This window comes from Scardinius erythrophthalmus (genome assembly GCF_964197995.2).
Source record: "Scardinius erythrophthalmus genome assembly, chromosome: 5".
NCBI lineage: Eukaryota > Metazoa > Chordata > Actinopteri > Cypriniformes > Leuciscidae > Scardinius > Scardinius erythrophthalmus.
In genome coordinates, this window is record NC_138225.1 from 23453494 (window position 1) to 23466844 (window position 13351).

Here is a 13351-nt window from a genome sequence, read left to right on the forward strand (position 1 = left end):
GCAGGAGCGGACGGTCTCGGAGCGAGCTTCCTCTCCCTCTGTTCGAGCCGTGCAATACGCCGCTCACGAGGGATGGCAGGAGCGGACGGTCTCGGAGCGAGTTTTCTCTCCCTCTGTTCGAGCCGCGCAAACTGAGCCGCTCACGAGGGATGGCAGAAGCGGACGGTCTTGGAGCGAGTTTCCTCTCCCTCTGTTCGAGCCGTGCAATACGCCGCTCACGAGGGATGGCAGGAGCGGACGGTCTCGGAGCGAGTTTCCTCTCCCTCTGTTCGAGCCGCGCAAACTGCGCCGCTCACAAGGGATGGCAGGAGCGGACGGTCTGAGCTCTCTTTACGTTACAAGAAAGCTACTCCGTCCTCGCGCGTCACTGGTGAAAGGGGAACAGAGTGTTTTCGTCCCGCCGTGGCCTGGACTATAACCTCCATTCTCACACATTTCTCAGTCCCCTCTTAAGTTCAGGCGACTGGAATTGTTACTATTGCAGTATACGAGCCTGTTATAAATACACGCTCGCCTGCAAGCAAACGCCGTCACAAGACATGATACTAATGTATTCTCCCCTGTGGCTCAGTGGCGGAATCCTAGACGGTCAAGCTAGAGACCGGGGTTCGGTCCCCGCTCTCGCGGCAGTTAAAGTTTATGCTGTTCGCTTCTCCGAGCTCGCGGCCAGTTTTTCTTACATACAGAAAACAAGCCCGCTCTCTCCCTCGTTGGGCCGCGTAGATTGCGCCGTTCAAGGGATGACAAAGCGGACGATCACGAGCAGCGTTCAGCGTGCGCGCCTCACTCACCGGCGAAAAGAGAAGAGAGTGTGTTAGTCTCGCTACGGCTGGACAACCGCCAATCCTCACACATTTCTCAGTCCCCTCTTAAGTTCAGGCGACTGGAAATATTACTATTGCAGTAAACGAGCCTGTTTTAAACACACGCTCGCCTGCAAACGAACGCCGACGCGACACATGAGGTCGCTTTTTATATGCTCGCGCTAACTGAAAGCCTATGTGATTCCCCTGTGGCTCAGTGGCAGAATCATACGCTTTCATGCGAGAGACCCGCGTTCGATCCCAGCTCTCGGGGAAAATAAAATTTATGCTGCTTGCTTCTCCGAGCTCGCGGCCAGTCTTTCTTACTTACAGAAAGCGAACCCGCCCCTCGCACCACACCTTCTCAGGGTGCTCGAGTATTTTTTGAGCGTCTAAACACGAGAGAAGAAAAGACGGTTAAATCCCGCAGCCCTGCGGCTGGACCACCATCGAAGCTTAACGCTCTGTCAGTCCCCGTTGCCACGGCTACTGCAGCTGTTTACCCCGCAGTCAACGAGCCGGTATCTACCCGCTCGCCTGCGCGCATCCGCCGTTCTCACGGCAACCCAGAAAAATGTCAAAAGAGCATAATGTCTGGTTGCACGGCTGACGCCGTATGTGTTTCTAGTACAGTGAATGTGCCCACGTTCTGTGCTCACCCCTGTACACAAGCACTATACATCCCGTGTCTCTCACAGAGCCCACTCTCATGAAGCAGGCAAAAGCCGCTTTAGTGTTAAAAGTAGGTCACGTGTCCACTTCTCCGTGCCCACACCTACTCACTGCCCGCTCTGTCACACGGCCTCGCACGACCGGTCATGTTTTAAATGTGAGTCCTGTGCCCGCCCTCGAGCGCTCACACATACATTTTCGCGCCTCACACTATATGTTCCCCGTCCAAAGCCACCGGGACACTGTGTGTAAAACGGCCAGCTATCGCTACGTGCGATCCGCCGTATCTAACCACCAAGAGCGCGCGCGCCGCGCCCGCCCCTGAATGTAACTCCTGTGCCCGCCCTCGAGCGCTCACACATACTAACGAACATTTTCGCCCCGACGCCGCCATCGCGCGTCGCGCCTCACACTTTATGTTCCCCGTCTAAAGCCACCGGGACACTGTGTGTAAAACGGCCAGCTATCGCTGCGTGCGATCTGCCGTATCTAAGCACCAAGAGCACGCGCGCCGCGCCCGCCCCTCCGTTTCGAGCTCTCGAGCCCGCGATGCGCGGCGATCGGAGCCCGGAGGCCATTCTGCCCCTGGCTGCACACGCAAAAGCGTGGGAAACTATTCCAGGCGCATCAGAACGGGTGCTAAGCACAGTAAAACAGGGCTATACTCTGCAGTTCGCTCGCCGCCCTCCGCGCTTTCAAGCGCGTATCGAGACCAGAGTGAATGGGGAAGTAGCACATCTACTTCGAGCAGAAATAGCTACACTTCTGTGCAAAAGGGCTATGGAACCGGTTTCCCCTTCCATGAGCGAGTCGGGCTTTTACAGCCGTTATTTCCTCGTTCCCAAGAAGGACGGAGCACTCAGACCAATTTTGGATCTGAGACGTTTGAACGAGGCTCTTATGAGAAGACCGTTCAAAATGCTCACAACCAGACAAATTCTTGCGCAAATTCGCCCGAGGGACTGGTTTATATCTCTCGATCTAAAAGACGCGTGCTTTTCAGATCCTGATAATACCCCGTCACAGGCCATTCTTGAGATTCGCCTTCGACGGTCAGGTGTATCAGTACACGGCCCGCCTGTCAACACAGCGCGCGCGCTGCATTCGACGCCTGGCCGCGTCCCTCCGGCCGGGCAGCACCGTACCTCTCATAACATTTCAGAGGCTACTGGGTTGTATGGCCTCAGCCGCAGCAGTGCTTCGGCTGGGTCTTTTACGAATGCGCCCGCTACAATGCTGGCTGAATGCCCGAGTGCCTCACAGAGCATGGGCTTCCGGCGGTATTCGCATCAGAGTGACTCAGAGCTGCGTTTCAGCTCTGAAGCCCTGGTTAGCGGCCGACTGGTACCAGCGGGGAGTGACAATGGGAGCTATCTCACACCGCAAAATTATCTCGACGGACGCTTCCACCTCAGGCTGGGGCGCTCTGTTCGAGGGCAAACCGGCTTTTGGCCTATGGTCAGACCGGGAAAAATGCCTCCACATAAACTGTTTGGAGATGATAGCGGTCGAGAACGCGCTCAGGCGCTTCCTCCCATTCATACGGGATCACCATGTGCTAGTCCGCTCGGACAACATGTCCGTGGTATCCTATGTGAACCGACAGGGCGGTGTCAGATCCAGGAATCTGTGCAGGCTGACAGAACGCCTTCTCGTGTGGGCTTACCGCTCGCTGCGCTCGCTAAAAGCCGCGCACGTACCGGGCCACCTGAATGTCGGTCCAGACAGACTGTCCAGGGAAATCGACCTCTTTGCGTCGAAAGACAATGCTCAATGCCCGAAGTTTTATTTGAAGAGCGAGGACGCGCTGTCCCAGACATGGCCCAGCCTCCCGCTGTATGCTTTTCCTCCGATCTCCCTGTTGCCACAGGTCATTTCGAGGATCAGAGAAACGCACCACTCAGTGCTGCTTATAGCCCCGCGATGGGAAAACCAAACTTGGTACCCAGAGCTAGTGAGGCTGTCGCACTCACCCCCGTGGCCGATCCCGGTGAGAAAGGATCTCCTCTCCCAAGCCGCTGGATCGATCTGGCATCCCCATCCAGAGCGCTGGTCGCTGCATGCATGGGTGATCAACGGATACCCGTTGACCTGTCAGAAGGTGTCGTGAACACGATCACACAGTCGAGAGCCCCCTCCACGAGACGGCTCTATGCGTCTAAATGGTCGGTGTTTTCTAAATGGTGCGCTACTCAAAACCTGGATCCGCGCATGCGGGGTCCCGCGGGTGCTCTCCTTCTTACAAGAGCTGTTGGAAAAGGGCAGATCCCCTTCCACGCTCAAAGTATATGTGGCCGCTATTACAGCGTTCGCTGAGACGACGCGCGGCCGGGGAATGGGAAGGAATGAGCTCATTATCCGCTTCCTCAGAGGAGCTAGACGGATGAATCCCCCGCGGCCCCCCTCGGTTCCCTCGTGGGATCTGTCCTTGGTCCTGGCGGCCCTAAAGGCTTTTCCCTTTGAACCGCTTGAATCCGCGGATCTAAAGTATCTGTCGCTTAAAACCGTTTTTCTGATAGCTCTGTCTTCAGTCAAACGAGTGGGTGATTTGCACGCGCTATCTGTTAGCCCTGCATGTCTCGAGTTCGGGCCGAATGACTCGAAAGTCATTCTCAGACCGAGGCACGGTTACATCCCCAAAGCGATTGGAACCCTGTTTAGGGCACAAGTTATTTCCCTCTCGGCTCTGCCAGCATCCGATAGTGGGGACAGTGATAACCTCCTATGCCCTGTCCGGGCGCTGAGAGTTTACATCACGCGCTCCGCCGCTTTCAGGCGTTCAAAGCAGCTCTTTGTTTCCTTCGGCGGACGCACCAAAGGTCTTGCCGCCTCGAAGCAGAGCTTGTCCAGGTGGATAGTGGACGCGATAGCAGCAGCTTATGCCTCCAAACACCTGCAGTGCCCTCTGGGCATCAGAGCCCATTCCACTAGAGGCATGGCCTCGTCGTGGGCCTGGTCCAGCGGAATTTCTATCCACGACATTTGTATGGCGGCGAGCTGGGCCTCCCCGTCAACATTCGTGAGGTTTTATAACCTGGAAGTTCCTGCCCTACAGGCAAAAATATTGTCAGTATAAGTGACATGTATGCTCTGCCCAGCTCCCGTGTGCAGACTACGTTCATATGCTGGCGCTATTCTGGTAACTACTCAGGGTGAAGTGTTTGACTCAGACCGGCTGATCCGTTCTGTTTCCTATTTCCCGTTACGCGCTGTTATCGGTGCTGGCCCGCGCTGCTGGCCGCCCGCATTATTCTCTGCCGCGCGGGAATTTTTCTCTTCATGTGAGACCGACTATGTCGTTTTCTCCTACCCTTATGAGTGCTTATGTACTGTATGGGCTCGCTCCGCCGGCCCTACTGTTTGTACTGTTATGTTTATAGACCGGCCGCGCCGCTCTATTTCATATGCTGCATGAAGTGCATGTACTGCGCTGGCCCGTCTCTCCGACCGGCCACATTTCCCAGCAGAGTGTTTTCCCCGGTTCCCCTGGGATTCATGGGCTGGATGCTCGGCGCACACGGCGTTGACAAAGGGTTCCCGATGCGTAAGCTACTTACGCAATACGAGAGAACCTCTCGTAAGAGAACGTACTCGGTTACTAATGTAACCTCGGTTCTCTCTAGAAGAGGGAACGAGTATTGCGTAACCTGCCGTGTCGCGCCACGAGCTTTTGCGCTTCAGACTGCGAAAACCAGAATTTTAGCCTGTGAGCGCTGAATATATACACGCTGGCCACGCCCATTCTGACGGTTAGAAGGGTGTGGAGGGCGCGAAGCGCCCTCATTGGTTGCCGCGTTCAGAGCGCTCACCGATAGGCTTAAGCAGTTGCAGCCGAGCAGCCAATGAGCACGCTTATTTAGCCTGCCTAGGTCTGTCGGCTGCTGTACTGCGTTGACAATGAATACAAATTAAGGATAATTTTTTGGCTTCAGATCTCGAAGAAAGAAGACTTTCCCGATGCGTAAGCTACTTACGCAATACTCGTTCCCTCTTCTAGAGAGAACCGAGGTTACATTAGTAACCGAGTACGTTTTCAAAGATGTACATAGACATCAAAACTCACAAATCTCAATAATGGTGCCAATCTACATCAATAAGTAATAATATTAACTCTTAAAGGGACTATGTGTAGGAATTACTCCCATCTAGTGGTGAAACTGTATTTTGCATTCAAACGAATAATGCTCTCCAGCGCCTCACTTTTTCAAATGCGCGTTGCATCTACGGTAGCCGTTATGTACCAAAAAGCTATGACAGGATGTCTTATAATAGCACTTCGAGTTTTTCTTCGGTGAACAGGTTTGTTATTTAAAACAAACTGAAACTTGAAACAACGAAAAAAAGAATGTTACAGTATGAATTACTGACTGTGAAAAACATTACTATGGTAATTAGTAGTAATGCCTTCTTTACTCGTTATATTTTTTGAAGTACGTGCATTGTTAGATATCATCATCATCAGAGCCTTCTCTAACGTTACTTTACTCAGTAGCTGCTATTCATCAAAGAGCCTGTTTAACTTTTAACTATAAATGTTCTACTGTCTATATAATAAAGTACACAACCAATCAATGAAAAAAAAGCTTGTAATTAAGACCGTAACATTGACTTACCTGTCGAGAAGAAAGCAGGCAACTTCAGGGTCTCTTTTGAAAGCTTTCTCCTGCATTAATCTCCGGTCACGTTTCCTTTTACGGTCTATTTTGGACTTTTTCGACGACGAGGAGTCCTTATCCTGTGACTCATATGTATGAATGAACGAACGGTGTATAAATAACCGTGCAGTGCATCCTTTTAAACTTGCCGCGGCAGTGACAAGCGCCTCTCTCTGCTCCTCCGCTTCTGCTGGCTTCAGTCACGTGACGCTGGCTCTGAACGAAACGTGTTGTGTAAACGCGTTGGTCTAGTACTTTTTGTCCCTCTCTGCTATTATAGTTTTTCAAGATGGCGGATCTACATGGAAGCCTCCGTGGACTTACCCGTCCCATGTATATAAAGATAATAAATTCTTCATTTTCGAGGATTAGTCTGATCATTGGCATAGGTATTTATACCCCATTGAGGGCATATTTATGAATAAAAATATTGATTTTAGATAATAAAATACCTAAAAAGCTACACATAGTCCCTTTAACATTGGCAAACAACAAAAAAAAAAAAAACAGTGAAGACAAATAACAACAATAACCGCAAAAGTCAACAAACAGAAAAACAATAATAGTGCTACAATATTGCATAATTTATTCATGGTACAAAATTGATTGTCCAGTCTTTGTTTGGATAGCAAGGACAACATTTGAGGGAATACTGTTGGTCTAACATGTGTTTTTATACTTACATTATTTATTTCATTTTTCTTACCATGCGTGAAAAAGACCTATAAACTATAACAAAGAAATCATTTGCTTTAGTGAACCCTGAAATCTGTTTTTGTCTTAATGAATTTTAAAATTCATAATGCAGATATTCCAATGTAAGATTCCTGAACTAAAAACAACCTAAAATTAGAACTGAAAAGTAATTTTCACACTGCACTAGGTAACTCTGAATAAAGCACAAGGCTTCACATCTGTAATTTTAAAAGAATGATGGCTTCTTTTAACTCTGGATTATGAAACTCAGCAGAAAACACTGAATTGTGAAGGTAAAATGTGATAGCAAGCTGTTTAGCAACAATCAACCAGTCATTAAATATTCATGCATTGTGTACAGTCAGAGAAACTGTCATGTGGCGTCACTGTGTTTAGTTTCAGCATCTACCAGAAAAAATTCAAATGTCAAATGGTGTCAGAGACCAAGTTAACCAGATACTGTATTGTTTGTTTTTACATTTCAGGTGGCTTAAAACAGGAAGAGTAGTCGTCTGTGGCAACAAATTCTCAAGCAAATAGACAAAGTCATTAAAACTGGATGTGAATGCTCTATATTGAATGTTATTAAACTCATAAATATGCAGATAAAACATTAACATTAAGGTTTGCAAATGTACAGTTTGACTACCCAGGATTCAAAAACAGAATAAACAAGTTAACATTGTTTAATCAATATTTAGAATGGCTTTGGGTTAACAATCTTCAAGAGAGCCCTGAAAGATTCTATTTTGGTAGTATTTTAGTCACTTACGTAAGTATACGTATTTAAGTATTTACACTTACGTAAGTAAATGTTATTGATCAGAGATGCAAAAGTGACTCGCAGTACAATTATTACAAGGACAGACCACCTGAAGCAACCTGAGGTTAAATGTCTTGCACAGTATTGATTGCTCATGGATCAGGTGACCAGCCCTGAACTTTAACCACTATACCATACTAGCACAGAATGGCTGTACATGCCCCACCCCCAGTCCTTTCTATCTCTTCCTCTTGCTCTTTCTAGGCAGATTAACACTTTTGTTGTTCATTAATGATTCAGTTACTTTGCTGTATTAATTAGCTTTCTATTATTACTGTTCAGGAGAACCTCTTAGCCACCAATCATCTGTGTTGCTGTTTTCATCGGCAGCGGGTATGTCGACAAATTACCATCAGTGGATCATTGCTGAGGATTCTCCCTGCAAGGATAGCCATCTTTGATGAAAACATAGAAGCATATGTATCAGAGTATGTATTAAATTTACTTGCAAATTATTACTGATGCCCAGCAATTTACATAATAAAAATAAAGGCAGTCAGACATGCCACTCCGCTGCTGCCTTATTCCTTATGCCTTCGATGCCTTATTATTAGATTCAGTTTGGCCCTTGTTTCTTTTTTTAATAATATTGAGGCAGCACACCTTTATAGCCTAATTAAAGTTAAATTTAGCTCACAACTGTACTATCAGAACACAGTTTAGAGATGTTTTTAAAATTACTATAGCAGTGTTTCCAATTACCAATTACCTAGACTGTGACTGTGCCGCCACAATTTCATAATGAACAGAAAATATTTCAAAACTTCTCATAATAATATAATAGGTCTCTAACGTAGTTTTGCGCTATTGTTTTGGCAAAGTATCAGTCAGACGAACTAAAATAGAAAGCACAATATGGCTTTGTGAAGTGAGGTGCGCACTTTGCTCACGCAGTCACATTGTGATCCGTTGTTTGCCAGTCTCAGAACGGCTCAATTCACAGTGAATGAATACAGTGAACTCCATCTCTGCATGTGCTGTGAGTTTAGCATGCATTGTTTGGAAAGTGGCGGGCACCAGTTATGCATTATTTTCACATTTGCATAACTTCCAACATTTTGTGAGAAGATAATCACAGCATTTCACCATTTTTTTAACGAGACGTGTTTGTAAACCTGTTTTCACAGAAACAGTATTTTTCCACAAAAATAAAAAATTTAATGTAGACCGAGACCCTATATCACAATAAAAAGAGGTTTGAGTTCCCTTTAAAGTTCTGGTGCAAGTCAGTGACTTTTTGTTGTTGTTGTTGTTTTTGTCGTTGTTGTTCAATTTACACACTGAACATGGTGTTGAAGCTCTTAATTTTAAACTCTCAAAGTGTACCAGATTGTGCATTGATTGTGTTTTACCTTGTCAATGCAAATGATGAAGAATTTACAGAGATATTGTCGAAAACCCAACTTGGGACATTTCCAAACTTTGGAAGTACTGTACATGGTGAGGTAAAAAGTAAGTAGATACATATATTCTGAACATGCTTTACAATAGAAAACGTAATCCTGAATGCAATGATGCATTTTGAAGTCCATCTAACAATGAGTGTAATAACAGCAAAATACTGTACATGCCACTTACATAATTTCTCATCTGCGCAATAAGTGCACTTCAAAAGCATAACCCCACGATTTATGACTCAGCCTAAATTTATGAAAATTTCACCACAAATGTTTTATGATTACTATAAGTACAGCGTAAAGTTCCATTTCATAAATTTTTCAGCAATGGCTAATGACTTGAGGCTACTGTCACATGTGGTGCTGAATGCATAACAAGAAATGGATACGATAGTAGAATACAGGTACTAACACAACACTCACTCTGTTTGATAAAGCTGCAGGGAATGTGTTCCATCAGCATGTGAGAATACAATACTCTGCACAACATGGCCAAGACAAATCTCGATTCTTCATTGTAGTGGTTTTGAGTGATGATGTGTGCAAGTGTTTGCGTGTATAGCTCATGCTCCCGTTAGTGTGCAAATACAGTATGTCAGAGAATGCAATAACATGGGGAGGAAGTCAGAGGAGGTTCAAGGGAAAGGCAGAACAGGAAAAATAAAAGAAAGAAAACGATCATGTCCCCCTAGGCCTCTATTGACGAAACGGTCAGTGTTTGACCTGATGGAGGGAAAAGAAGTAAAAGGCTGACTGACAGTTTGAGGCAAGTAAGAGACAGATGGTGAGAGAGAGGGATAAAATAGAGCAGATGAGAAATACAAGAGGAGAATTAGAAAATGACAAAGGCATGGGGAGAAAAACAAAGAAAGAAATTCACAAGGACACATATGGAGAAAGTACTCTGCCACACACATAGACAGTTAAAGGATGTTAGGTAAATTCAAGAGATGTTAGCATTTCAATTCGTGCATAAACAGAGCACTTGTTTCGACAGGAAATCATCCTGTAGAATGCTAATTTAATGTAATTACACATGTATGTATGTGTTTGCCTTGCAGCGTAAAGCTAACAGGAATCCCCAGAACTCCCTTCTAGTCCAACCTGACATCCCTCACAACTTATATCTTCATGTCTCTGTCTCCACCCTTTTTTCCGTAGAGGGAGAAAGCATTAGTCATTCACAGCTCAATCTGTGAATGGGTGGTGGGATTTGTCACTGCACTTCATTTTTTAGCTGTATATTAAGTTTACCATTGTAAACTGCCCTCTACATTACAGCTGTACAGTAGGTCCTATAATGTTTGTAAGTCTGCACATGCTGTTTATGGCCACTGTATTATTCATATGAGGATTATTACTGGTCTGTCTAGTATTGCACATTTGCTGATCATTATTTTTCAGGAGTTTTTCAAACCTTTTCTGAAGCCTCCCCAGCACTGAACATTTTAAATAAGAGAGACATCCCAAATCCCTGCTATACTTCATTCCAGACCGTATCGTATTTTAGGACGTTAATGATAGGGACCAAGCAATCTTACTGTCTAACAATCAGGATTATCCTGACATGAACTGTAGCCAATAGAACATTTCAATTCACGCTTTAAAGGGGGTGTCACAGGGGTTGTAGTCACCCTAAAATATATTACCTATAAGCCTATGAGTCCAAAGTCTAACTGCATACTTTGTTTGCATTAGAAGTAGCTTTCTTGTGGTTATATTGGTTGTAAACACATAGTTCAAGAAGTTATTACTCCACAGGTTCCGCTCAAGGTTCTGGATGTGACACATAACATGCAGTTGCTGATTCCAATGCTCCTGATTTTTTTTTTTAACAGACAGGCATTTAGATACAGTAGGTGTATGTTTGAGTAGACTGTTAGAGATTTCACTTAATTTTATACACTGAAAGAAATACCCTGTCTTTACCAATTTAGGACAGCATGAATGTGCAATGGAAACATTTGGGAAATTAATCATAAAATGTTCTCTGTAATCTTATTCTCATTACTAACCTCCTCAGCTAAAACAAACACAAAATACCGACCAATATCCAAAGGAACAGTCACTTACAGTCAATAATTTAAAATGCATGTATGGAGCCCAGCGTGGACTGTTGTCAGCAAAAAATGATCTCAATCAATTCCAGTCCACCACTGCAGTGTGTGTGTGTGTGTGTGTGTGTGTGTGTGTGTGTGTGTGTGTGTGTGTGTGTGTGTGTTGAGAAAATCCTGGGAACTTCTTTATTGATTAAAAACTGTCTTGCAAATCACATATCAAAAGCCTAAAAATAGATCCCAATTTTGTTCTCGCTTGAAGTTCATAGAAACTCTAGATGTATTCTGTTACTTCTGCACAACATCTAAGCCTAACTACACAACAGGATAAAAAGACAATTGGCAACCAAAATGACATGAACTAACCTAGACCCCTTTATCAGCTGTTAATGCAGGCACCTTTTTCAAAAAAAATGTGTGATGCTAATTTCATGAGTATACACAAGATCATATCAGATCCCTTCAGCCACTGTAGAAGAACAACACTCTTATTCTACTAATACAAATACAGAGAAACACAGAACAGACTATGGTACAGTAGATTAAAATTCTTGGTTTAACCTTTAAAATAACATTTGCGGTATGAATAAACATGGAGATGAATGGAGACTGGGATGAGGGGGGGGGGGAAACAGGTTGAATACTAACTGCACTGGTTACTCTCCCTCTACAGTCTGTGTAGTTGATTGTGTAATGGTGTGGGTGTGTACTCAACCCTTGAGTATTTATTGAGATATGTGTTGCTTTTGATATTGCTTTTGATAGCTATGTGTTTTGTTTTTCATTATGTTTGAATGTGTGTGTACCCTTCAGTGGTTCTCTTTCCAGATTTTTCTCTTGTTCCATTAATGCCACTGGTAAATAACCTACATAGACTTAGTCAAAACTGAAACTAGATTATAAATCACTACTGTCCATTAAAGTCCATTAATCACTACGAATCCACAGAGCAGCTGCATTTCGCATGACTGGCGCCCTTTTCTTAAGCTACCCGCATAAACGGGAAACAAAATAGCCACTTTCTGCCGCACGCATGATCTACGGGCGCGCTTATGCGGAGTGACAGGAACAAGCCGCACTCAACTCATTGTGCTACTCACTGTTCTCTCTGTACCCACACGCACACACAGATAGATGAGTAGCTATTTTGTCTCATTCCAAAACTACATTCAGTATATTATGCGAAGTGTAAGCGAGCAGGGGACACACCTGATTTTTGCCCCGCTGTCCGTCTTCGAGTTCCGGTGAGCTGTTCATGATTCCCCATCGATCATTGAGCATTCTCCGGAGAAGAGCCAACACTAAACCGCCTGTCAGTTACAGGCGGGGGGAAAAACAAAACACCTTGTCGTTCAGTCGTTTTCCTGTTCAGTTATTCCATGGATATAGACAAAAACCTTTGGAGGAATGAGGAAAAGGATAGTGAGGAGAGTGCGCGAGATCGAGAAGACACTGATCTAGCCTCTACTCCGGGACCACACTGACTAATTCTGGTGTAAAAGGGGCGGCGAAGACTCTCGCACCACACATCGCAATATCATAGCCTACTTTATAAGAAAATAATAATAAATACACAAATAAATAAATAAACTCCTTAAATTTCCACAAAGTTGTTTTTCTTTCCTCCAGAAGTGTTAAATGAAGTCCTCAGATATTCCACTCGAAGTAGCAAAAGAGAATGACGCCAGTGCCACTCAAAAGGCGAAAAACTCCAGATGTTTCTGTCAGAAAACGTGTTCAGTTGATTAGTGATACAACTTTGTATTCCTGAGCCGACAGCGGAATGAACGTGGCGGTAAAGATGTTTCTTCAAGCACAGCGCGCGCGGGTGGTTCGTTTCCCAGGCTGTCCTAGTGTACCGGACAGAGGGGAGGGGTGTCTCGTTTTCACAAGACTAGCGCAGATTAACGGGGTTCCTACTCGTGAGTTAAACTCCTCGCTCTCCTCGAGCGTCAGAGGGTGTCCGTTAAGCGCGCTCCCGCTGCGCGCTCATTCTTTTTTCCGCTCATTCACCGTCGGCACTGAGATGACTTCTCCAAACCCTCTCTAGGTCAAGAAACTACTAATTCGAAATGAGCAGCTCAACGTGCAATAAAAGGAGACTGGGTGAGCGTCAGAAGTAAAAAAAAAAAAAAAAAAAAAAAAAATATATATATATATATATATATATATATATATATATATATATATATATATATATATATATATATATATATATATATATATATATGCAGCTGCCTGCACGCAA

The 13351-nt window shown here is 45.0% G+C and overlaps 1 protein-coding gene across 1 annotated transcript in view; it reads right to left on the bottom strand.

Moving 5' to 3' along the window:
- The window catches only part of fibcd1b (fibrinogen C domain containing 1b), a 127130-nt gene extending 114082 nt beyond the window's left edge, over positions 1–13048 (bottom strand). The window contains exon 1 of the mRNA XM_081367326.1: positions 12313–13048. Within this exon, the coding sequence (XP_081223452.1) occupies positions 12313–12384 (72 nt within the window). The 5' untranslated portion in view covers positions 12385–13048. The remainder of the gene's footprint in view (positions 1–12312) is intronic.
- Between the last annotated feature and the right edge of the window lie 303 nt (positions 13049–13351).